General features: G+C 43.5%; 3 protein-coding genes and 1 long non-coding RNA gene across 4 annotated transcripts; 1 reads left to right on the top strand and 3 right to left on the bottom strand.

Annotated features, from left to right (window-relative positions):
* Nucleotides 1-705: 705 nt before the first annotated feature.
* Nucleotides 706-3,880, top strand: LOC310672884 (vomeronasal type-2 receptor 26-like; the record flags this gene model as incomplete). Its single annotated transcript, XM_083430536.1, has 3 exons — nt 706-891; nt 2,105-2,231; nt 2,742-3,880. 3 exons carry the CDS (start codon nt 706-708, stop codon nt 3,650-3,652), a joined length of 1,224 nt encoding a protein of 407 aa, XP_083286662.1. The 3' UTR covers nt 3,653-3,880.
* Nucleotides 3,881-5,190: 1,310 nt separating this feature from the next.
* Nucleotides 5,191-14,199, bottom strand: LOC310672885 (vomeronasal type-2 receptor 26-like; the record flags this gene model as incomplete). The annotated part of the gene is made up of 5 exons (XM_083430537.1): nt 13,892-14,199; nt 11,216-11,443; nt 8,843-8,969; nt 7,934-8,633; nt 5,191-5,491 (listed from the first exon to the last, which is right to left on the bottom strand). Exons 1-5 carry the CDS (start codon nt 13,937-13,939, stop codon nt 5,191-5,193), a joined length of 1,404 nt encoding a protein of 467 aa, XP_083286663.1. The 5' UTR covers nt 13,940-14,199.
* Nucleotides 14,200-14,484: 285 nt separating this feature from the next.
* LOC310672460 lies at nt 14,485-17,854 on the bottom strand. Its single transcript, XR_014508588.1, has 3 exons — nt 17,608-17,854; nt 16,454-16,748; nt 14,485-14,725 (listed from the first exon to the last, which is right to left on the bottom strand). It is a non-coding gene; the product is annotated as an uncharacterized lncRNA (long non-coding RNA).
* A 397-nt stretch (nt 17,855-18,251) lies between these two features.
* Nucleotides 18,252-25,396, bottom strand: LOC310672886 (vomeronasal type-2 receptor 26-like; the record flags this gene model as incomplete). Its single annotated transcript, XM_083430538.1, has 5 exons — nt 25,130-25,396; nt 22,489-22,716; nt 20,071-20,197; nt 19,301-19,861; nt 18,252-18,271 (listed from the first exon to the last, which is right to left on the bottom strand). Exons 1-5 carry the CDS (start codon nt 25,238-25,240, stop codon nt 18,252-18,254), a joined length of 1,047 nt encoding a protein of 348 aa, XP_083286664.1. The 5' UTR covers nt 25,241-25,396.
* Nucleotides 25,397-26,744: the final 1,348 nt, after the last annotated feature.

Consider the following 26,744-nt stretch of genomic DNA (forward strand, 5'->3'; position numbering starts at 1 on the left):
TGTGACACACTATTTAATCGATCCGTCATTATGAGACAGACTGTGTTGCAGAGATTAATAGTCATAGGGGGAGGCAAGCTCTGACTTTGTTATTATATTTGCATTTCAAGTTCGATTTGGCAAACCTCCCCTGGAAAGACTAATGTTTGGTGCAACCTGTCTGAGAAAATTAATGAGCAAACGCCTAGATTTTATTTCATCGGAACTTTTGGAAGGACTTTTGGATGGATTCAGCATAAACACCAGCGTGTGAGGACACACTGCAAATAAAAGACTTACCAGCTGCAAAAGGGGGAAAAAAAGGGAGAGTCATACAAAGTTCACACAGTAGTATATTATTGCTCACTTCAGGTCGCCTGTGGAAACAACTCAGAGGCTATGAAAAAAAAGAAGGATAATAACAAGAAGATTTAAAGAAGGGACTATTGACACTCAAGGCAGTAGAAATATGAGATGATTGGACTCCACTGAACTCGAAGCATGGGAACCCCCAACAAAAAAATTATAATTTGGCAAAATATTTGGACTTTATGATATGTATTTGTACAATTTGGAATATTTAATGTGATTTGATTGGATTGTTAAAATGGAAAACTTGATAAAAATTAATTATTTTTTTTAAAAAAGAAATAGCCAATTTCTGGATTTTCTTTATCATTCTAGCTTCACCCTTTCTTGAGAAATGTCAGGCTTGGAAATACTTCTATGGGCGGAGTTTATTTGGATGAGAATGGGGAAGTGACAGCTGACTTTGACATTGTGAACTTTGTGATGCTTCCCAATAATTCTCTTCATGAAAGGAAAGTTGGGCACATGGAGAGGTGCGGATCCCGAGACGTAAAAGTCACAATTGATCAGAATGCCATTGTGTGGCCTCTTTCGTTTAACGAGGTGGGTTAAACCATTCATTTCATTCTGTAACTTATCTCAAGTTCTAATGATTCTTTTTGTATTATCCATAAGACAGTGTCTCTGAAGCTCATTGAAAAATAGAAAGGGTTTACTTGGGGTTACAAAGTGACCCTCATAAAATGACCGACCAATGAGCAATGAAAGAGGGTGGAGTAGGGAAGGGAAGGGATATTGGAAAAGCAGAAGTAGTCTCTTCTCATGTTGAATACAGGAGGTCAGGAGACTGAAACCAGCAACACCGAAGAGCTGAACTAACTCTTTGCAGAGGTTATCGCGAAGTGCACTTTTATGCATGTTCATCCAAAATCAAGACCTTCTGACCTTCAGCATTACTGCAGTCTTGTTTCTTTAGTGTGACGCGGCAGCTAAAAAAGCCAGTGCAGTTCTGGGCTGCATCAATAGGAGTATAGCATCTAGATCAAGGCAAGTAATAGTGCCACTGTATTCTGCTCTGGTCAGACCTCACCTGGAGTACTGTGTCCAGTTCTGGGCACCACAGTTCAAGAAGGACACTGACAAACTAGAACGTGTACAGAGGAGGGCAACCAAAATGGTCAAAGGCCTGGAAACAATGCCTTATGAGGATCGGCTAAAGGAGCTGGGCATGTTTAGCCTGGAGAAGAGGAGGTTAAGGGGTGATATGATGGCCATGTTCAAAGATATAAAAGGATGTCACATAGAGGAGGGAGAAAGGTTGTTTTCTGCTGCTCCAGAGAGGCGGACACGGAGCAATGGATCCAAACTACAAGAAAGAAGATTCCACCTAAACATTAGGAAGAACTTCCTGACAGTAAGAGCTGTTCGACAGTGGAATTTGCTGCCTAGGAGTGTGGTGGAGTCTCCTTCTTTGGAGGTCTTTACGCAGAGGCTTGACAACCATATGTCAGGAGTGCTCTGATGGTGTTTCCTGCTTGGCAGGGGGTTGGACTCGATGGCCCTTGTGGTCTCTTCCAACTCTATGATTCTATGATTTAAATAGCAGCTCCTGGAGGGCTTGATCATGATTGGGACTGTGGTTTGTGGGGAAGGAGTTTAACCTTTTCATTCCATGTCACACCACTCGTGAACATTATTTCCAATCGCCACTCCACTAGAGCTGCTACTTGGCTTGTGAGGGAATCCATTGTTAACTCCAGTGATTTTCCATAGCTAGAAATCCCCCTAACTCTTGCTGCTCTGTCCTTATGGGTAGACCGTGCCTCATTCCAGATGTACAGAGATCTGTCACCCTGGGGACTTCAAGGTAATCCGGGAAGGAGAGGCCCTTTGCTGCTATGATTGCCTTCCCTGCATGGAAGGAACAATCTCTACCAAGGAAGGCAAGTGATTGCAGGGGAAAGGGAGGCGTTCAAGAATGGGACAATGGTTCTATAGGCATTGTTGGAACTTGGAAGAAATGACAGGGCTGGGAACTGATTAGGGTGATGGATGATTCAGCAACCCCCCACCCCAAAGTTATTTATTTGTATCATCATCATCATCATCATCACCAATGCTGATCTTTGTCATTTAAGCAAGATATAAATTGGTCATCCGCTTACTGGGTAAGAATATTCATCTGACTAGTCCTAACATTTGTATTCTATGGTAAAATACAATTCAGGAAGGCGACAACCCAGCTCTCATCTGCTGGAAATTCTATTTCTGGCTTGGGGGGGACCGCAGGTTCAGCCTGTGCCATGCATGACCTCTCCCACTTCCATACTTCCCTTCCATTTTTCATTTGTAGGTGGCATGAAAATTTTCGCTACAAGACATGTATTTTGTGGAATGTAATAGAACTCTTGTGGAGATACGAATGATGCTAAAGTTACTCTTCTTCTTTCCAGATGCAGACCACTGTACCAAATGTCCAGAAGATCAGCATCCAAACAAGGAGCAAGTTCGATGTGTCCCCAAGATTATAACTTTTCTGTCCCATGGAGAACCTTTAGGGATCATCTTGGCTTCTTTCACACTGTTATTGTCCTTCATGACTTGCCTCGTGTTAGGAGTCTTCATTAAATACAAGGAAACTCCCATCATCAAAGCCAACAACAGGGACCTGTCCTACATACTCCTCTTCTCGCTCCTGCTCTCCCTTTTGTCCTCCTTCTTCTTCATTGGTCAGCCAATGAACACAACCTGCCTCCTCCGACAAATGGCCTTCAGTATCATCTTCTCAGTTGCTGTGTCTTCTGTCTTGGCAAAAACCATTACTGTTGTGCTGGCTTTCCTGGCCACCAAGCCAGGAAACAGGGTGAGGAGATGGCTGGGGAAGAGTCTGGCCAACTCCATTGTCATTTCCTGTTCCTGTGTCCAAGTTGTCATCTGCACCACCTGGCTGGGAATATCTCCTCCTTTCGCAGACTCTGACATGCACTCCCAGGCTGGGGAGATCATCCTGCAATGCAACGAAGGGTCTGTGGCCATGTTTTATGTTGCCCTTGGCTACATGGGCTTCCTGGCTGCCATCTGCTTCACGGTGGCTTTCCTAGCCAGGAAGCTGCCTGGGGCCTTCAATGAAGCCAAGCTAATCACCTTCAGCATGCTGGTCTTCTGCAGTGTTTGGGTGTCCTTTGTGCCCACCTACCTGAGCACCAAGGGGAAGTACATGGTAGCCGTGCAGGTCTTCTCTATGTTGGCCTCCAGTGCTGGGCTCCTGGGCTGCATCTTCATGCCCAAGTGCTACATTATTGTACTGAAGCCTCATCTGAACACAAAGGAGCATCTGACAACAAAAACAAAAGATGGAATTTGATTCTTAATGCACTTTTCCCACCAAGGGAATCTGCGTGCAGCACAATACTTATGAAAAGAAGCTATTTCCCTTTCAGGTGTTTATTATGAGCTGCTCTTGCAACTATTTTTTAATCTATCCAAAACCTAACATGTCATTTCCAAAGTGAATGCACAGTTATCCCAGGACAATCAGAGGCCCTTTTGATTTAATGTCTCACTAAATAGGAACCCTTTTCAGAACTTGATTCAGATATATCCTCTTAATATGCCCGGGTGATCTTTATATCTGTGTCACCCTGACCAATGTTGCATGATCTTATTTTCCACAAATAAATTTGTATATGTAACATATATGCCGCACGCAGAGTCTGACATTTTCTTCCTTTTGTGCAGAAGTAAGTGGATTTGGCTCTGTGTAAGTATGCTCAAGGCTGCACCACTGGAATATCCAGTGGAAAGCTGTATATGTTTCAAATTATTTCACTTTGTTTTTGTGACCACTTCTTGTAAATATTCCTCTCCCTGTTTCTGCCTCTGAGCAAAACATAGCAATTCCCTTCCCTGATATATAGGGAAGTTCCACAGGAGGTTTTGCAATTCAGCATTTTAAACCTTAAACTCCCAATGTATTGCCTCTAACCCCTTTTTTGTTGTTTTTGTAGATACGCAAAATAATCTGCTTCTAAAGGTATTAGGAAATTGAAGACGAATTCTGAAAACTTAGAGATGTTCTATCTTCCATGTTCTTGAGTGGGAAGATGGTCTGAGCTAAAAGGGGCTGCGCTCCTCTGGGTGGAAGAGGTCCCACAGCTTTGGAGTCCAACAACCTTGTCACTGGAAGCTCAGATTTCACTGCTCACGTTAGTGCTTAAGACCCAGTGAGCTAGCATGGGAAAGTGCTAGTGGATAATAATAATAATAATAATAATAATAATAATAATAATAATAATTTTATTATTTATATCCCACCCATCTGGCTGGGTTGCCCCTGCCACTCTCTGTATACTTTTATCTTTACAAAGTTTACTTCTACGACCAGAAGAACTGTATTGTATTAGATGAGTTCATGATGTACCAGCCTCTCTTAAACTTGTTGCTTTCCATGAGACAATAAACACTCTATACTTTGAACTGAACCGCGTGGCAAATGAGTTTTCTTAAGTAAAAAACTCTGGAAAAGGCTGAATCATAGAATCATAGAATCATAGAGTTGGAAGAGACCACAAGGGCCATCGAGTCCAACCCCCTGCCAAGCAGGAAACACCACCAGAGCACTCCTGACATATGGTTGTCAAGCCTCTGCTTAAAGACCTCCAAAGAAGGAGACTCCACCACACTCCTTGGCAGCAAATTCCACTGTCAAACAGCTCTTACTGTCAGGAAGTTCTTCCTAATGTTTAGGTGGATCATGCCTAGCAGCCATTAATAGCCTTTGCCTTCATGAATTGGTTTAATCCTCTCTTAAAACCTTCACTGCCTCCTCTGGGAGTGAGTTTCATAGTTTGTTTCCTGTTAAGGGAGGTTGCTGTTCTCTGTATGTTGTCTAGGCTAGTGTGTTCATACCTGGGGGATTTTGTAGGTTCCCAGCATAGTTGAAATCTGGAGTGAGGTGTCAGAGTTGAACCCTTCAATGAAAACCAAGGGCTTCTTCTCTCTTCCGCAGTGGTAGTTTGGGACATTGGCCCTCCCAGGAGACAGCAGATCTAGCGTGGCATCATAGGTCATCCTTGCATCGAAATAATTGTCATAGATGTCATAGCCCAGGGTGATGTTGGGTAAGATCCCGGGGTCCTGATTAATCTCATGGATGGCAATCATGAAAGACAGGAGATACCAGTATGCTACCATATCTGCTGCCCTGCAACAAAGCATGAAGCCTAATGTCAGTCTCCGTTCAGTGAAAAGTGTCAAGTCCCTGCTTTCTTAACCCTATAAGAAATTGCAGCCACAAGAATGAAGCAAAACAGAACATCCACATCACATAATCAGCCATCTGTGAGCTTGTTGGAAGCTGAACGGCTGCTTGCCAGTTAAAGGGAGACAGAAGCATATTTGAGCACTTGTGTGCTGGAAGCAGGGAGTGAATACAACCCTCAAATATAATGAGCAAAAATTTGTAAAAGGACGGGACACTAGTTCAAGGGGAGTGGTAGGTTTTAAAGAGTTTGTTTCTTTATTTTTTAAAAAAGAAGAGATGTAAAACAGAGATCTTCACCAGTCATATAATTCCTGCATCTAATTGTTATTGCTGTTCTTATCCTATTTAGTACCTACCTTGCACCCTAATGTCCCAGGGCAGGTGAACTGTACTGGCTGCCAGTTGATTTCTAGACTCAATTCAACCTGATTGTATGTTAACTTATAGATAGATTGTGACAATTTAATAGTTATAGTCCTGCTCCTTTCAGAGGAGTGCAGATCAGGCCATCTTCACATTTCCCAAGTCAAGAAGTTGGGACGCAGATGATCTCTGGATCTTCATGATTCACCATCAATTTGTTTGTTTTTTCCAGTGGAAAAAAAAAGGAGGGAAGCAATGCACATACATTTTGTGTCTTCAATGGGCAAACTCTAGAAAGCAGGACTTGTCCCTGGCATATAAGCATTAGAGGCTTGGGCAGTCACAGCTAAGCACAACCGTATTAAAGAATATGCTATGTATATATGCCTACCCATCAATCACAATTTTGTCTGCTGTGCAGAAATTGCATGGGGAAATGCAGCGTACCTTGAACCAAAAATATAAGGGGTGGCGAGGAAATCATGTCCATCATAAAAAATTCGTAATTTAGATATAACCCCGCTTATGAGGTGGTCTCCTGGCTCGTAATAATTCATTGCATCTGGATGGTCCCTTCTCAAGTTCAATGGGCATTTTGCTTTCCGCATCCTAGAAGCTGCACAGGGAAGCAGCAGCAGCAGCAGCAGCAACAACAGCATGAATAAGAGCATCACTCTGAGTCTGCCTCCTGTCATTACGTCTGTTGTCACTGCTCTCAACTTAGCAAGAAGCGAATTAGATGAAGCCCAAAGTCTCCAACAAGACCGAAGCCCCAGAGAAAATGTGAGGAAAGAGAGGATACGAACTTTCACACTGGCAGAATCCCTGCCTGCCTGGAAGATAAGTCAAAGCCCTCGATGGCACAAGAGGTCTTTAAATATGCAGCAAGCATTTCAAGCTCTGATTTCTGAAATATCTGTTCTTTGTGTCAAAAGTGGGTACATTGCTTGAGTTTTGCCAAGGAATAAATCACTATGATTATGATAGGTATGTGGGGAATAATCCTCTCTGGAATCACTGTGGATCTTGGGCAGCAGCTGCAGAGCTGGAAGAAAATATCACAATCTGATTTCTCTTTGCTCTAGAGGGTAGGGCTCGAACCAATGGCTTCAAGTTAAAGTAATGGAGACTGCAACTAAAAATCAGGGAAACTTTCTGAGAGTAAAAGCTGTTTGAAAGTAGAATGGTCCCCCTTGGGAGGTTGTGGGCTTCGCTTCCTTGGAGGTTTTTAAGCAGAGTTTGAATGGCCATTTGTCATGAATGCGTTAGTTGATATTCCTGCAATGCAGGGGGTTGGACTGGATGCCCCTTGGGGTCCCAGCCAACTCTGCGCTTCCATAATGCTATGATTATGTGTTCAAAATATCTAACTGATGTGGTGAAATGTGATCCTAGAATGACAATCATTTAAAATACATCACCAGATAAGCCGGGCTCAAACTATTCTTTCAGGACATGTGGGGGAACTTCTGTTGCCTGGTGGACAACATATGAAAAAACAACCATAGAAGCCCCCTGTGCCAGTCAAATATTTTATTTCAAAGTATTTGTAACTCTCCCCATCACCTCAAATCCTCTCCTGACGCATATGTTGGGCCTAGTCACTCCACAGCTTTTTGACATTTGAATATTTCATTTTATATCTGCAAGTTGCTGGTTTTTTTTATTGCCTTTCTGTTCACAGATCCCTACAATGGAAAAAATAGTTGCAAGAGCAGCTCATAATAAACACCTGAAAGGGAAATAGCTTCTTTTCATAAGTATTGTGCTGCATGCAGATTCCCTTGGTGGGGAAAGTGCATTAAGAATCAAATGCCATCTTTACTTTTTGTCGTCAGATGCTCCTTTGTATTCAGACCAGGCCTGAGTAATATAATGTAGCACTTGGGAATGAAGATGCAGCCCAGAAGCCCAGCACTGGAGGCCAACATAGAGAAGACCTGCACAGCTACCATGTATTTCCCCTTGGTGCTTTGGTAGGCGGGAACAAAGGACACCCAAACACTGCAAAAGACCAGCATGCTGAAGGTGATCAGCTTAGCTTCATTGAAGGCTCCAGGAAGCTTCCTGGCTAGGAAAGCCACTGTGAAGCAGATGGCAGCCAGGAAGCCCATGTAGCCAAGGGCACCATAAAACATGGCAGCAGACCCTACATTACATTGCAGGATAATTTCTGCAGGTTGGGAGTGCATGTCTGAGTCTGGGAATGGGGGAGAGGTACTCAGCCAGGTGATGCAGATGAGAACTTGGACACTGGAACAGGAAAGGACAACAGCGTTGGCCAGAGTCTTCCCCAGCCATTTCTTCACCCTGTTCCCTGGCTTTGTGGCCAGGAAAGCCAGCACAACGGTAATGGTTTTGGCCAACAAAGAAGAGACAGCAACTGAGAAGATGAGGACAAATGCAATTTGTTGGAGAAGACAGGTGGCTTTTCTTGGCTGGCCAATGAAGAGCAAGGAGGACAAAAAGGAGAGCAGGAGGGATACAAGGAGGGTGTAGGAAAGGTCCCTGTTGTTGGCTTTGACTATGGGAGTTCCTGAGTATTTAATGAAAATTCCTAACACCAAGCATGTGATTAAGGAGAATAACAAGGTAAAGAAAGACAAGAGAATCCCCAAATAGTCTTCATAGGACAGGAAAGTGATAATCTTGGGAACACACCGATCTCGGTCCTTGTTTGAATGCTGATCTTCTGGACATTTGGTGCAGTGGTCTGCATCTGAAAGGAAGATGAGTCATTTCAGCACCCAGGGTTTCAAGCAAGGGACATTCCCAGCCCCAGCGGGAGATACTATGGCTTGAATTGGCAATCTGTTGTGTGAAAAGCAGATGCCCCAACCTCGGGTAAAGGTTTTATGGGGGGGGGGAATAAAATGATACTGTTTTGGACAAGATTTTAAAAGTTGCCCTGTTCCTTCTCTCACTTGCCTTCCACAGTGGAGATGGTCCCTTTTACACACGGAGCACAAGCATAGCAGCAAAGTGGCTCTCCTTCCCGGATGACCTTGACATCCCCAATATGACAGCTCTCAGTACATCTGGATTGAGGGACAGTCTGCCCATAAAGAAGGATGGTCAGGAGTTAGTGGTATGGTGGGATGTAAAGGTGCAGTCAAGTGCAACATTCCGACAAACGGCCTCCAGGTTCTAACCGGTTGCTGTGACAACCAGTTTGTCGGTTGCTGGTAGTTTTGCAAATAATTTTTATTAAGTTTCCATTTACCAAGCCAATCATATCATATCATATTAATTATTCCAAATTATATCAATACATATCACAAAGTCCAAATATTAAACTAAATTTGTAATTTTTGTGGGGGGTACCCATGCTTTGAGTTCGGTAGGAGTCCAATCATCTTTGTATTTCTGCTACTTTGGTGTTCACATTCCTATCTTCTCATCTCCTTGTCATTATCCTTTTTCTTCTTAATAACCTCCGAGTTGTCTCCACAAGTGAGTTGAAAGAAACAGCCTTGTTTATATTCCTGTGTGAACTTTGTAATGCTCTCCCGTAATTCATCTCACTTAGATCCAAGATTCCAAGAGTCCTGTTCAAGTGGCAGTCGCCATTTTAGCCAGTTCCGATGAAACACAGTCTCGGCGTCTGCTCTTTCATTTTCCCAGACCCTTTGCACCTTATATCAGTCTTTCCAGAAGGGTTATTGCCCTTTCAGATTTATGATCCAAATCTAATAGCAGAACAGTGGCTCACCCCCCCCCCTAAAACTGAAAGTCTTGCAACCAGGTCTGCCTCTTAATGGCGGATCACATTTATAACTACGCAACAAGAAAGCCTCCCTTCTTTCCAGATCTTTCACAGAGTAACACCTTTTATTAACATTTTTTTGTTTCCACACAGTTTGTTTTTCAATCTCACTTGCTATCAGACATTGTGACGGTTCTTCAAGGGGGGGGGGCCCCGGGTGGTTAGGTAAATCATATTGAAAAAGAAGAAAGTCCCCCCCCCTCTTTCCGCTCCTTTCAACATACCGTCATGGCTGTGCTTCCTTGATGTAATCCTTTGTTCATTCCGTCCCATTGCTCAATCTTCTCAGTGGTAGATTTATTTAGCAGATAATACACTCCTGACCTTGCTCGAAGCATGTGCATTTACTTCTCCAATTTTTCTCTCTCTTAAACAAAGCAACTAGTTTCGCTCCTGAAAGTAGCGTCCGGGAGTTCCAGAGCTCGCACAAGGGCTTTCCGCCCAGTGTCCCCACCCCCTCCATCTTTCGAACACGGGAGTGATTTATGGACAACCGCGGGCGAGTACAGCATCTTCCCACCCCTGGGAAGAGCCGGATAGATGGTATTGTCGGCCATCTTCCAAGGCGCCCCTAGCGTCCCACCCCACCTGCTGGTAGTTTTCAAAGATAACTGCTGAGTTGCAGTCACCTTAGGACCAACTTCCCTCTGGTAGAGTTAATTTGCTTGTTATGTAACCTAAGTCTGCCTTCAGGTACGCTTCTGTAAACCTGAATGAATCTGAGAGTAAAATAGTTTTATATTACATGAATCAGATTTGTGTGTGTATTACTATAGAGGGATTCTAAGGGATTTTTAACTCTGCTAAAGTAAACCTTCCCACAGGTATGTCTATCTATGCAATAATACTGGAGCCAATACTCCCAGCTCCTGCCACCTAGCAGTTTGAAAGCATACTAGTTCAAGTAGATAAATAGATACTGCTGCTGTGGGAAGGTAAACGGCATTTCCGTACGCTCTGGTGTCCTGTTGCGCCAGAAGCGGTTTAGTCAGTCTGGCCAAATGAGCCAGAAAATCTGTCTACAGACAAATGCCAGCTCCCTTGGCCTGAAAGCAGAGATGAGTGACACATCCCATAGTAGGATTTGACTGGATTGCACTGGATTGAACTTTAAATTTACTAAATTGTTCAGTGAATTTTAAACAAAAATAGATTGTGAAGACCTCCAACAGAACCTCTCCAAACTTGAGTGATTAATAATAATAATAATAATAATAATAATAATAATAATTCGTTATTTATACCCCACCCATCTGGGTTTCCCTAGCCACACTGGGTGGCTGCCAATAAAATATTAAATAACAATAGTCAATCTGTAGATGGATTAAGCAATAAATTGGGAAATGTAATTCAAAGCAAACAAGTGTGAAGTGATGCAGGTTGAGGCAAAAAATATTACTTTCATCAATATGCTCCTGGGAGTTGAAGAGGGAGTGACTCTTCCTACAAAACTAAAAGCCCCTTTCAATCCAATATCCTCTATTTTCTTTTTCTTTTTGCACCATAGTCAAATGTATCTGAATGATGTAACCCACCTTATTAAACCAAAGGGGCCACACGATGGCATCCTGATCAATGGTGAATTTTACGTCTGCGGACCCCTCTCTCTCCATACTCCCAACTTTCCCTGTGTGAAGGGACTTATTGGCAAGCTTCACAATGTTCACCACATCAAAATCAGCTGTCACGTCCCCATTCTCATCTAAATATGCTCCACCCATAGAAGCATTGTAGAACTGAAAATCACTCAGGAAACGGTGAAACTACAATGACAGAGAAGATCGCAGCATTTAAGAAAGTTGGCTGTTTCCGCCCCGGTGGTTCACATATATTCTAGGCACTTAGTGGCCATGGAGGGTTTTTCCATTCAATGTTCCCATTAAATGGGCTCCCATGTCTTGCGGAGAGTTGGCTGCATGCCGAAGGCTGGGCGCGCTAAGCTCAGCGTGCCCAGACTTCGCGTAGCTCTCCGCAAGGCGCGGGAGCCCGGGAGCCCGGCGCTGGGCTCCCGCGGCTTGCGGAGAGTTGCCTGTTCTGGGGGCTGGGGTCGGGGGAAGCCCCAGCCCCACGCCTGGTGGGGAAATAATTATTTTTCTCCCCCCCCCTGCAAAAAAACTAGGTGCGCCTTATGGGACGGTGCCTCCTATAGGGCGAAAAATACGGTACTTCTTTTTTAAAAAAAATTATTTTCAATGCAAAGTTACAACAAAAATTACAAACATAAATTCCTAAAAAAAAGAACAAACCAACAAAAACAAATCAAAACAAACAGAAACCAAAAAGGGCAAAAATCACACCTACCAAAAAAATCCCCTGCCATCATACTAAGCTTTACATACATATACTCATATTGACTTCCTTCCTCTGTTTCGAGACCTCAAACATTTTAATCTTTCTGAATTGTTGTGTCTAATGTAAATTACGCCTATCTTTACACCTTTCGCACCGCTTTTAATCCTGCAAAGCTTCATTCGTTACATACCGATATACTTACTCCAGAACAATGTTTTTTCATATCTTCTTTAACACAATCCTATTCCTTTGCTAATTTTTGGTCCGATTGTCCCCTTAAGAATGCTGTGAATCTTGCCAAATTCATATAAGCACAATGTTTAATTTGCTATTCTTTTATTGATGGGATTCCAACCCCCTTTCCAGTTTTTTGCTATGACCATCCTGGGAGCTGTTGCTGCATAAAGGAATACTTTCCTTTGATTGCCGGGAATAATTATACCTAAAAGGAATGCCTCCCGTTTTTTACTAAAAGATATTTTAAACATCTTTTTGATTTCTTCATATATTTCATTCCAAAATTGTTGAATAGGTCGGCATTCCCACCACATGTGAAACATTGTTCCTATTTCTTTCTTGCATCTCCAACAGGTATTTGATTTTGATTTGTAAATTTTTGCCAATTTTACTGGAGTTAAGGACCATTGGTATATCATTTCCCCAATATACTTGAGGTCTTTCAGAATGGGCTCTTCCATCAGCTGAGCAGACCAAGAAATAGGTTCCGTCCTAGAGCCTCTGTGTTGGGGTTGGGGAGGGAATGGCACCTCCTCTCTGAGTCCTGCTCCAAGCTATGGCTGTGGCTGTGGTTGTGGCAGCTACCAGACAGGCTGCAGACTTGCAGGCCTGGAACTGCATGAGGCAGGCTTGTGACCCTCAACCAGGGCGGGAGGCTGGTTGAAAGGGAAATTGGGTTTGGTGGACTTCCCCGTTTGAGTGAGAGGCAGTGGTAGGAAAGTAGCTGGGGATCTAACATTTTCTTCTGACAGTGTGGGGCATGTCTAATAATGTGCCTTAGGTTAGTTTTCTGTGGCCTAATCCCCCAAGTGTAAACGGGGTGAATGGAAATGCCTTAATGATTCTAGGTGGGCAGGTAGCAGTGCGTGGTCAAGATGCTGCCCCTATTCTCGTGGTGATAGGCAGGGGAAAGCATCGCTGGAGTGGGGAGGGGGCTGGCCACCATCAGGGGTGGAGGCCTAGGTGTTTGGTCTCTGTTCCTTGTTCCAGCCCTCTCACACCACAAGAGGTTACTAGTAGCAGATCTACTGAGCCCTCTGGTCTGGTGCTGCTACTGCTGAATGTCAGATCAGTCCATGTTAAAACCATGCTCTTTCAAGATTTGATCGTACATGAGAGGACTTATCTGACTTGCATTACTAAGAACTTTCTGGCCCTAAGAGCTGTTCAGCAGTGGAACAGTCTCCACCATCTCCTTGACCAGGGAGCCTCTTCACCTTGTAATGGATTTGTGAAGAAACTTTGGAACTTTTTACAAGCAGTAGAATTCTATCTTGCTTTAACTTTGGAATGCTTTGCTTGTCTTTGATATTAGGAAAGTGAGATATGATGATTATGATTGAAATAATCATGATGGTATACGTAGGAATGTATATGAATGGAGATTTAATATGAATGCCATTTCTTTTTGAGGAATCTTTAGTCTTCTCTTTGAAAGGGCGACATGATTATTGCTAACAGTCCATAGCCCTGCAGATCAAGGTAACTATTGAAGGGCCTATCAATTCTGTATCAATCATTTTGACCTACAGTATTTTATAACCTTATTTATCTCCTCTTTTTTAATGCTTGGTAAATTTCTGTTAATTAAAGGAAATGGATCTATGAATCCGTCATTAAATCGATTTTCATTTAAAATGGAACAATATCTATCCAGATCATTAGAGAATAAAAATGAATACCTGTGATGGTTGGACTTTTTCATCTTCCACCCTGTTCTGACCCATCATCACCACCCTCTTGGATTTAGAGGAGTACGCAGCATTTAAGGCAAGGGCCAGAGCTCGGACCGTGTTGTAAATGCTGTAGGTGTCCTGAAACAGGCTCCTTTCAAGGACATCTTGAGAGAACCCCAAAAGGGTCTCCTTCACTCTGCATCGCCTCTGGCCTTTCACAGACAACACATGCTTTGAATATAAGCAATGATAGCCTTCAGGCGAACATGGATGGAAATTCCTACAGGGGAAATAAACTGGCAGATTACCATCGTGCTTTGATCTTTTTTTGGTCTGGATAAACAAAGATAAATATCCATGAATGTGTCTGTTCAGAAGATGTTCCGGAGAATGGTTGGCGCTGGCATATGAGAGAGCTATTGTGATCCAAACTTTCCCAGTCATCGGTTTCAGGGTTTCACCCACTGTTTGAAGTAAAAATACAGCTTCAACGAGGGACTGAGATTCCCCATAGTAAAGAAACACGTTGATTCGCCTGTCCATGGAAAGGGAAATCTTCTGCCGGAGCTTTTCCATCCATTCTATTGTAAAGAGATTGCATCGTGAAAAGGTTTGTGAGAAGACCACACAGACACCCCCCGTAGCAAGCGCAGGTGCCAGAGTGCTCAGAAACCTTTCTCCATTGTCAGAGTCAGTAGCTACGAGCCCAATCCAAGTCCACCTGAAATGCTGGAGTAGCCTGACAATCCCTGAGCTTGGGGGTTCTTCATTTGGGGTCATTCGGTAGAGCAAAGGAGATTGCGCTTTGTCAAGGGCATGATGAACAGAAGCATAACTGACCTAGGAAGAAATGGAAGATATACAGGGTTTTACTGCTCAACTGGAAATTGTGGGCAGGGAGAGCCATATTTTCCAGTGCTTCTCTGGAAAGGATATGTAGGACACCTTTGGCAACAATACACTCTGGTCAGTGAACGAAATAAATCAATTCATTCATTATAGGCAACAATTTAATATGTCTTCCACATTATTCTCTGCCTGAATGTCCCAACCCCCACCCCCCGATATTTAACACTATGCTGAGTTAAGATATGTTGTCATTGAGTGTAGTGGTGGAGGAAGCGGGCCGGGGGGTGTCCTTCCCTGGGGGCCATCATTGAGGGGAGATTACAAGAAGACACCCCGTGGGGGGGGGGATTCGCATCCCCACCCCCGAGAGTGCCGTTCAAAGCCTCCGCCATCGCGCCATCGCAGCCGCGTGTGGAGGATCCTTCACTCAGGGTTGCACCCTCCGCCACTGTCTGTACGGCGCTATTTCACAAACCTGCCAATATAAGGATGTGCTCAGCTGCGATTCCTGCATTGCAGTGGGTTTTGATGGATTGGTTATTTAATTTTTATACTGCATAATATATTTCAAATATCTGTAAGCATTGCACAGAAAAGTGAAGCAACAACAGACACCTTAAATAAAATAATCCAAAAATGCACCATTACTTTAAAAAATATTACAAGCACCCCACACATTTACAGCATGTCAAAGGCTCTTGGTGTCCCACAAAGTATCCTGACAGCTGTAGTTTGTTGGGAATTATAGCTCTTTGAAGGGTAAACTACAGTTGCCAGGATTCTTGTATTGAGTGCTTTACATTTATGGTGTACACAACAGCATCAGCAAAGGCACAATATGGAAATGAAAAGGCCCTAGACCTACTCAAGCAGCTCAGCAGGATGAAATGGGACTTGGACAATAATTCATCCATAACCACACAATCGTTTGCTAGAACATTGCTAGATTTAGACCCTAGATCTTATCTGCTGTCCTTTTAAAGTTCCACAGTTAGAACAGCAACAACCCACATTCATAAGAACAAGTAATGAAAAACAGCAGAATTTGTTTTAAGAGAGATGGCTTCTGTTGGGGATGTTCTGGGATTAACAAGTTTTAGGGCAGTACTCAACCAGTGACTAGTGGTTTGGGAATCTGTCCCATTTTTCCTATACTGTTTTCCAGTTTTAAAATTCCCACCCATTTCACAAAGCTGTTTGCTCCTTGAGCGGAAACATTCATTTACCATATAGGCCAGGTTCCCAAAGTGATGCCCTCCAGATGATATTCACCTCCAACTCCCATGAGCCAATGTTCACCCCTTAGACTGCTCTGAGGGTGACGCTTTTTGTGAAACCCTTCTTCACCCAGCAGGACAAATCCTTCAACATAAGAAGAGGCTCCTGGATCAGGCCAAGGGCTCATCTAGCCCAGCATCCTGTTCACTCAGTGGCCAGCCAGGTGATTGTAGGAAACCAGCAGGCACAGCATGAGCACAAATGCACTCTGCCCTCATGTGATTCCCAGCAACTCAGCACCCAGAAGCATTGGTGCCTCCAACTAGGGATGTAGATCACAGTCATCATGCCTAGCAGCCATTAATAGCCTTTGCCTTCAGGAATTGGTTTAATCCTCTCTTAAAACCTTCACTGCCTCCTCTGGGAGCGAGTTTCATAGTTTGTTTCCTGTTAAGGGAGGTTGCTGTTCTCTGTATGTTGTCTAGGCTAGTGTGTTCATACCTGGGGGATTTTGTAGGTTCCCAGAATATTTGAAATCTGGAGTGAGATGTCAGAGTTGAACCCTTCAATGAAAACCAAGGGCTTCTTCTCTCTTCCACAGTGGTAGTTTGGGACATTGGCCCTCCCAGGAGAGAGCAGATCTAGCGTGGCGTCATAGGTCATCCTTGCACTGAAATAATCGTCATAGATGTCATAGCCCAGGGTGATGTTGGGTAAGATCCCGGGGTCCTGATTAATCTCATGGATGGCAATCATGAAAGACAGGAGATACCAGTATTCTACCATATCTGCTGCCCTGCAACAAAGCATGAAGCCTGATGTCAGTCTCCGTTCAGTGAAAAGTGTCAAGTCCCTGCTTTCTTAACCCTATAAGAAATTGCAGCCACAAGAATGAAGCAAAACAGAACATCCACATCACATAATCAGCCATCTGTGAGTTTGTTGGAAGCTGAACGGCTGCTTGCCAGTTAAAGGGAGACAGAAGCATATTTGAGCACTTGTGTGCTGGAAGCAGGGAGTGAATACAACCCTCAAATATAATGAGCAAAAATTTGTAAAAGGACGGGACACTAGTTCAAGGGGAGTGGTAGGTTGTAAGAGTTTGTTTCTTTATTTTTTAAAAAAGAAGAGGAGATGTAAAATAGAGATCTTTACCAGTCATATAATTGTTATTGCTGTTCTTATCCTATTTAGTACCAACCTTGCACCCTAATGTCCCAGGGCAGGTGAACTGTACTGGCTGCCAGTTGATTTCTAGACTCTAGACTCAATTCAACATTACCTTGATAGATAGATTGTGACAATTTAATAGTTATACTCCTGCTCCTTTCAGAGGAGTGCAGATCAGGCCATCTTCACATTTCCCAAGTCAAGAAGTTGGGACGCAGATGATCTCTGGATCTTCATGATTCACCATCAATTTGTTTGTTTTTTCCAGTGGAAAAAAGAAAGGAGGGAAGCAATGCACATACATGTTGTGTCTTCAATGGGCAAACTCTAGAAAGCAGGACTTGTCCCTGGCATATAAGCATTACAGGCTTGGACAGTCACAGCTAAGCACAACCGTATTAAAGAATATGCTATGTATATATGCCTACCCATCAATCACAGTTTTGTCTGCTGTGCAGAAATTGCATGGGGGAAATGCAGCGTACCTTATACTGTAAATTAAAGGGGTGGCGAGGAAATGGTGTCCAATATGAACAATTTGTAATGTAGATATGACCCCACTTATGAGGTGGTCTCCTGGCTTGTAATAATTCGTTGCATCTGGATGGTCCCTTCTCAAGTTCAATGGTCATTTTGCTTACGGCATCCTAGAAGCTGCACAGGGAAGCAGCAGCAGCAGCAGCAACATCAATAAGAGCCTAACTCTGGGTCTGCCTCCTGTCATTACATCTGCTCTCAACTTATCAAGAAGCGAATTAGATGAAGCCCAAAGTCTCCAACAAGACCGAAGCCCCAGAGAAAATGTGAGGAAAGAGAGGATACGAACTTTCACACTGGCAGAATCCCTGCCTGCCTGGAAGATAAGTCTAAGCCCTCGATGGCACAAGAGGTCTTTAAATATGCAGCAAGCATTTCAAGCTCTGATTTCTGAAATACCTGTTCTTTGTGTCAAAAGTGAGTACATTGCTTGAGTTTTGCTGAGGAATAAATCACTATGATTATGATAGGTATGTGGGGAATAATCCTCTCTGGAATCACTGTGGAGCTTGGGCAGCAGCTGCAGAGCTGGAAGAAAATATCACAATCTGATTTCTCTTTGCTCTAGAGGGTAGGACTCGAACCAATGGCTTCAAGTTAAAGTAATGGAGACTGCAACAAAGAATCAGGGAAACTTTCTGAGAGTAAAAGCTGTTTGAAAGTAGAATGGTCCCCCTTGGGAGGTTGTGGACTTTCCTTCCTTGGAGGTTTTTAAGCAGAGTTTGAATGACCATCTGTCATGAATGCGTTAGTTGATATTCCTGCAATGCAGGGGGTTGGACTGGATGCCCCTTGGGGTCCCTGCCAAACCTGCGCTTCCATAATGCTATGATTATGTGTTCAAAATATCTAACTGATGTGGTGAAATGTGATCCTAGAATGACAATCATTTAAAATACATCACCAGATAAGCCGGGCTCAAACTATTCTTTCAGGACATGTTGGGGAACTTCTCTTGCCTGGTGGACAACATATGAAAAAACAAACACAGAAGCCCCCTGTGCCAGTCAAATGTTTTATTTCAAAGTATTTGTAACTCTCCCCATCACCTCAAATCCTCTCCTGACGCATATGTTGGGCCTAGTCACTCCACAGCTTTTTGACATTTGAATATTTCATTATATATCTGCAAGTTGCTGGTTTTTTTTATTGCCTTTCTGTTCACAGATGTCTACAATGGAAAAAATAGTTGCAAGAGCAGCTCATAATAAACACCTGAAAGGGAAATAGCTTATTTTCATAAGTATTGTGCTGCATGCAGATTCCCTTGGTGGGAAAAGTGCATTAAGAATCAAATGCCATCTTTACTTTTTGTCGTCAGATGCTCCTTTGTATTCAGACCAGGCCTGAGTAATATAATGTAGCACTTGGGAATGAAGATGCAGCCCAGAAGCCCAGCACTGGAGGCCAACATAGAGAAGACCTGCACAGCTACCATGTATTTCCCCTTGGTGCTCTGGTAGGCGGGAACAAAGGACACCCAAACACTGCAGAAGACCAGCATGCTGAAGGTGATCAGCTTAGCTTCATTGAAGGCTCCAGGAAGCTTCCTGGCTAGGAAAGCCACTGTGAAGCAGATGGCAGCCAGGAAGCCCATGTAGCCAAGGGCACCATAAAACATGGCAGCAGACCCTACATTACATTGCAGGATAATTTCTGCAGGTTGGGAGTGCATGTCTGAGTCTGGGAATGGGGGAGAGGTACTCAGCCAGGTGATGCAGATGAGAACTTGGACACTGGAACAGGAAAGGACAACAGCGTTGGCCAGAGTCTTCCCCAGCCATTTCTTCACCCTGTTCCCTGGCTTTGTGGCCAGGAAAGCCAGCACAACGGTAATGGTTTTGGCCAACAAAGAAGAGACAGCAACTGAGAAGATGAGGAGAAATGCAATTTGTTGGAGAAGACAGGTGGCTTTTCTTGGCTGGCCAATGAAGAGCAAGGAGGACAAAAAGGAGAGCAAGAGGGATACAAGGAGGGTGTAGGAAAGGTCCCTGTTGTTGGCTTTGACTATGGGAGTTCCTGAGTATTTAATGAAAATTCCTAACACCAAGCATGTGATTAAGGAGAATAACAAGGTAAAGGAAGACAAGAGAATCCCCAAATAGTCTTCATAGGACAGGAAAGTGATAATCTTGGGAACACACTGATCTCGGTCCTTGTTTGAATGCTGATCTTCTGGACATTTGGTGCAGTGGTCTGCATCTGAAAGGAAGATGAGTCATTTCAGCACCCAGGGTGTCAAGCAAGGGACATTCCCAGCCCCAGCGGGAGATACTATGACTTGAATTGGCAATCTGTTGTGTGAAAAGCAGATGCCCCAACCTCGGGTAAAGGTTTTATGGGGGGGGGGGATAAAATGATACTATTTTGGACAAGATTTTAAAAGTTGCCCTGTTCCTTCTCTCACTTGCCTTCCACAGTGGAGATGGTCCCTTTTACACAGGGAGCACAAGCATAGCAGCAATGTGGCTCTCCTTCCCGAATGACCTTGACATCCCCAATATGACAGCTCCCAGCACATCTGGATTGAGGGACAGTCTGCCCATAAAGAAAGATGGTCAGGAGTTAGTGGTATGGTGGGATGTAAAGGTGCAGTCAAGTGCAACATTCCGACAAACGGCCTCCAGGTTCTAACCGGTTGCTGTGACAACCAGTTTGTCGGTTGCTGGTAGTTTTGCAAATAATTTTTATTAAGTTTCCATTTACCAAGCCAATCATATCACATCATATTAATTATTCCAAATTATATCAATACATATCACAAAGTCCAAATATTAAACTAAATTTGAAATTTTTGTGGGGGGTACCCATGCTTTGAGTTCGGTAGGAGTCCAATCATCTTTGTATTTCTGCTACTTTGGTGTTCACATTCCTATCTTCTCATCTCCTTGTCATTATCCTTTTTCTTCTTAATAACCTCCGAGTTGTCTCCACAAGTGAGTTGAAAGAAACAGCCTTGTTTATATTCCTGTGTGAACTTTGTAATGCTCTCCCGTAATTCACCTCACTTAGATCCAAGATTCCAAGAGTCCTGTTCAAGCGGCAGTCGCCATTTTAGCCAGTTCTGATGAAATACAGTCTCGGCGTCCGCTCTTTCATTTTCCCAGACCCTTTGCACCTTATATCAGTCTTTCCAGAAGGGTTATTGCCCTTTCAGATTTACAATCCAAATCTAATAGCAGAACAGTGGCTCACCCCCCCACCCTAAAACTGAAAGTCTTGCAACCAGGTCTGCCTCTTAATGGCTGATCGCATTTATAACTACGCAACAAGAAAGCCTCCCTTCTTTCCAGATCTTTCACAGAGTAACACATTTTATTAACATTTTTTTGTTTCCACACAGTTTGTTTGTCAATCTCACTTGCTATCAGACATTGTGACGGTTCTTCAAGGGGGGGGGGCGGGTTGTTAGGTAAATCATATTGAAAAAGAAGAAAGTCCCCCCCCCCTTTCCGCTCCGTTCAACATACCGTCATGGCTGTGCTTCCTTGATGTAATCCTTTGTTCATTCCGTCCCATTGCTCAATCTTCTCAGTGGTAGATTTATTTAGCAGATAATACACTCCTGACCTTGCTCGAAGCATGTGCATTTACTTCTCCAATTTTTTTCTCTCTTAAACAAAGCAACTAGTTTCCCTCCTGAAAGTAGCGTCCGGGAGTTCCAGAGCTCGCACAAGGGCTTTCCGCCCAGTGTCCCCACCCCCTCCATCTTTCGAACTCGGGAGTGATTTATGGAAAACCGCGGGCGAGTACAGCATCTTCCCACCCCCTGGGAAGATGAGGGAGACTGATATACTCCCCATAATCAGCCTCTAATTACCTCGTGCGAGCCGGATAGATGGTATTGTCGGCCATCTTCCAAGGCGCCCCTATAGCCCCCCCCCCGGTTGCTGGTAGTTTTCAAAGATAACTGCTGAGTTGCAGTCACCTTAGGACCAACTTCCCTCTGGTAGAGTTCGTTTGCTTGTTATGTAACCTAAACCTGCCTTCAGGTACGCTTCTGTAAACCTGAATGAATCTGAGAGTAAAATAGTTTTATATTACATGAATCAGATTTGTGTGTGTATTCCTATAGAGGGATTCTAAGGGATTTTTAACTCTGCTAAAGTAAACCTTCCCACAGGTATGTCTATCTATGCAATAATACTGGAGCCAATACTCCCAGCTCCTGCCACCTAGCAGTTTGAAAGCATACTAGTTCAAGTAGATAAATAGATACTGCTGCTGTGGGAAGGTAAACGGCATTTCCGTACGCTCTGGTGTCCTGTTGCGCCAGAAGCGGTTTAGTCAGTCTGGCCAAATGAGCCAGAAAAGCTGTCTACAGACAAATGCCAGCTCCCTTGGCCTGAAAGCAGAGATGAGTGCCACATCCCATAGTTGGATTTGACTGGATTGCACTGGACTTAACTTTACATATACTAAATTGTTCAGGGAATTTTAAACAAAAATAGATTGTGAAGACCTCCAACAGAACCTCTGCAAACTTGAGTGATAATAATAATAATAATAATAATAATAATTTCATTATTTATACCCCACCCATCTGGCTGCGTTTCCCTAGCCACACTGGGTGGCTGCCAATAAAATATTAAATAACAATAGTCAATCTGTAGATGGATTAAGCAATAAATTGGGAAATGTAATTCAAAGCAAACAAGTGTGAAGTGATGCAGGTTGAGGCAAAAAATATTACTTTCATAAATATGCTCCTGGGAGTTGAAGAGGGAGTGACTCTTCCTACAAAACTAAAAGCCCCTTTCAATCCAATATCCTCTATTTTCTTTTTCTTTTTGCACCATAGTCAAATATATCTGAATGATGTAACCCACCTTATTAAACCAAAGGGGCCACACGATGGCATTCTGATCAATGGTGAATTTTACGTCTGCGGACCCCTCTCTCTCCATACTCCCAACTTTCCCTGTGTGAAGGGAGTCATTGGCAAGCTTCACAATGTTCACCACGTCAAAATCAGCTGTCACGTCCCCATTCTCATCTAAATATGCTCCACCCATAGAAGCATTGTAGAACTGAAAATCACTCAGGAAACGGTGAAACTAGAATGACAGAGAAGATCGCAGCATTTAAGAAAGTTGGCTGTTTCAGCCCAGGTGGTTCACATATTATCTAGGCACTTAGTGGCCATGGAGGGTTTTTCCATTCAATGTTCCCATTAAATGGGCTCCCATGTCTTGCGGAGAGTTGGCTGCATGCCGAAGGCTGGGCGCGCTAAGCTCAGCGTGCCCAGACTTCGCGTAGCTCTCCGCAAGGCGCGGGAGCCCGGGAGCCCGGCGCTGGGCTCCCGCGGCTTGCGGAGAGTTGCCTGTTCTGGGGGCTGGGGTCGGGGGAAGCCCCAGCCCCACGCCTGGTGGGGAAATAATTTTTTTTCTCCCCCCCCCTGCAAAAAAACCTAGGTGCGCCTTATGGGACGGTGCCTCCTATAGGGCGAAAAATATGGTACTTCTTTTTTTAAAAAAATATTTTCAATGCAAAGTTACAACAAAAATTACAAACATAAATTCCTAAAAAAAGAACAAACCAACAAAAACAAATCAAAACAAACAGAAACCAAAAAGGGCAAAAACCACACCTACCAAAAAAATCCCCTGCCATCATACTAAGCTTTACATACATATACTCATATTGACTTCCTTCCTCTGTTTTGAGACCTCAAACATTTTAATCTTTCTGAATTGTTGTGTCTAATGTAAATTACGCCTATCTTTACACCTTTCGCACCGCTTTTAATCCTGCAAAGCTTCATTCGTTACATACCGATATACTTACTCCAGAACAATGTTTTTTCATATCTTCTTTAACACAATCCTATTCCTTTGCTAATTTTTGGTCCGATTGTCCCCTTAGGAATGCTGTGAATCTTGCCAAATTCATATAAGCACAATGTTTAATTTGCTATTCTTTTATTGATGGGATTCCACCCCCTTTCCAGTTTTTTGCTATGACCATCCTGGGAGCTGTTGCTGCATAAAGGAATACTTTCCTTTGATTGCCGGGAATAATTATACCTAAAAGGAATGCCTCCCGTTTTTTACTAAAAGATATTTTAAACATCTTTTTGATTTCTTCATATATTTCATTCCAAAATTGTTGAATAGGTCGGCATTCCCACCACATGTGAAACATTGTTCCTATTTCTTTCTTGCATCTCCAACAGGTATTTGATTTTGATTTGTAAATTTTTGCCAATTTTACTGGAGTTAAGGACCATTGGTATATCATTTCCCCAATACACTTGAGGTCTTTCAGAATGGGCTCTTCCATCAGCTGAGCAGACCAAGAAATAGGTTCCGTCCTAGAGCCTCTGTGTTGGGGTTGGGGAGGGAATGGCACCTCCTCTCTGAGTATTGCTCCAAGCTATGGCTGTGGTTGTGGTTGTGGCAGCTACCAGACAGGCTGCAGACTTGCAGGCCTGGAACTGCATGAGGCAGGCTTGTGACCCACAACCAGGGCGGGAGGCTGGTTGAAAGTGAAATTAGGTTTGGTGGACTTCCCCATTTGAGTGAGAGGCAGTGGTAGGAAAGTAGCTGGGGATCTAACATTTTCTTTTGACAGTGTGGGGCATGTCTAATAATGTGCCTTAGGTTAGTTTTCTGTGGCCTAATCCCCCAAGTGTAAACGGGGTGAATGGAAATGCCTTAATGATTCTAGGTGGGCAGGTAGCAGTGCATGGTCAAGATGCTGCCCCTATTCTCGTGGTGATAGGCAGGGGAAAGCATCGCTGGAGTGGGGAGGGGGCTGGCCACCATCAGGGGTGGAGGCCTATGTGTTTGGTCTCTGTTCCTTGTTCCAGCCCTCTCACACCACAAGAGGTTACTAGTAGCAGATCTACTGAGCCCTCTGGTCTGGTGCTGCTACTGCTGAATGTCAGATCAGTCCATGTTAAAATCATGCTCTTTCAAGATTTTATTGTACATGAGAGGACTTATCTGACTTGCATTACTAAGAACTTTCTGGCCCTAAGAGCTGTTCAACAGTGGAACAGTCTCCACCATCTCCTTGACCAGGGAGCCTCTTCACCTTGTAATGGATTTGTGAAGAAACTTTGGAACTTTTTACAAGCAGTAGAATTCTATCTTGCTTTAACTTTGGAATGCTTTGCTTGTCTTTGATATTAGGAAAGTGAGATATGATGATTATGATTGAAATAATCATGATGGTATACGTAGGAATGTATATGAATGATTTAATATGAATGCCATTTCTTTTTGAGGAATCTTTAGTCTTCTCTTCCATAGCCCTGCAGATCAAGGTAACTATTGAAGGGCCTATCAATTCTGTATCAATCATTTTGACCTACAGTATTTTATAACCTTATTTATCTCCTCTTTTTTAATGCTTGGTAAATTTCTGTTAATTAAAGGAAATGGATCTACGAATCCGTCATTAAATCGATTTTCATTTAAAATGGAACAATATCTATCCAGATCATTAGAGAATAAAAATGAATACCTGTGATGCTTGGACTTTTCCATCTTCCACCCTGTTCTGACCCATCATCACCACCCTCTTGGATTTAGAGGAGTACGCAGCATTTAAGGCAAGGGCCAGAGCTCGGACCATGTTGTAAATGCTGTAGGTGTCCTGAAACAGGCTCCTTTCAAGGACATCTTGAGAGAACCCCAAAAGGGTCTCCTTCACTCTGCATCGCCTCTGGCCTTTCACAGACAACACATGCTTTGAATATAAGCAATGATAGCCTTCAGGCGAACATGGATGGAAATTCCTACAGGGGAAATAAACTGGCAGATTACCATCGTGCTTTGATCTTTTTTTGGTCTGGATAAACAAAGATAAATATCCATGAATGTGTCTGTTCAGAAGATGTTCCGGAGAATGGTTGGCGCTGGCATATGAGAGAGCTATTGTGATCCAAACTTTCCCAGTCATCGGTTTCAGGGTTTCACCCACTGTTTGAAGTAAAAATACAGCTTCAACGGGGGACTGAGATTCCCCATAGTAAAGAAACACGTTGATTCGCCTGTCCATGGAAAGGGAAATCTTCTGCCGGAGCTTTTCCATCCATTCTATTGTAAAGAGATTGCATCGTGAAAAGGTTTGTGAGAAGACCACACAGACACCCCCCGTAGCAAGCGCAGGTGCCAGAGTGCTCAGAAACCTTTCTCCATTGTCAGAGTCAGTAGCTACGAGCCCAATCCAAGTCCACCTGAAATGCTGGAGTAGCCTGACAATCCCTGAGCTTGGGGGTTCTTCATTTGGGGTCATTCGGTAGAGCAAAGGAGATTGCGCTTTGTCAAGGGCATGATGAACAGAAGCATAACTGACCTAGGAAGAAATGGAAGATATACAGGGTTTTACTGCTCAACTGGAAATTGTGGGCAGGGAGAGCCATATTTTCCAGTGCTTCTCTGGAAAGGATATGTAGGACACCTTTGGCAACAATACACTCTGGTCAGTGAACGAAATAAATCAATTCATTCATTATAGGCAACAATTTAATATGTCTTCCACATTATTCTCTGCCTGAATGTCCCAACCCCCACCCCCCGATATTTAACACTATGCTGAGTTAAGATATGTTGTCATTGAGTGTAGTGGTGGAGGAAGCGGGCCGGGGGGTGTCCTTCCCTGGGGGCCATCATTGAGGGGAGATTACAAGAAGACACCCCGTGGGGGGGGGGATTCGCATCCCCACCCCCGAGAGTGCCGTTCAAAGCCTCCGCCATCGCGCCATCGCAGCCGCGTGTGGAGGATCCTTCACTCAGGGTTGCACCCTCCGCCACTGTCTGTACGGCGCTATTTCACAAACCTGCCAATATAAGGATGTGCTCAGCTGCGATTCCTGCATTGCAGTGGGTTTTGATGGATTGGTTATTTAATTTTTATACTGCATAATATATTTCAAATATCTGTAAGCATTGCACAGAAAAGTGAAGCAACAACAGACACCTTAAATAAAATAATCCAAAAATGCACCATTACTTTAAAAAATATTACAAGCACCCCACACATTTACAGCATGTCAAAGGCTCTTGGTGTCCCACAAAGTATCCTGACAGCTGTAGTTTGTTGGGAATTATAGCTCTTTGAAGGGTAAACTACAGTT

The sequence above is a fragment of the Podarcis tiliguerta genome, assembly GCF_965153285.1.
Source record: "Podarcis tiliguerta genome assembly, chromosome: 2".
Taxonomy (NCBI): Eukaryota; Metazoa; Chordata; class Lepidosauria; order Squamata; family Lacertidae; genus Podarcis; species Podarcis tiliguerta.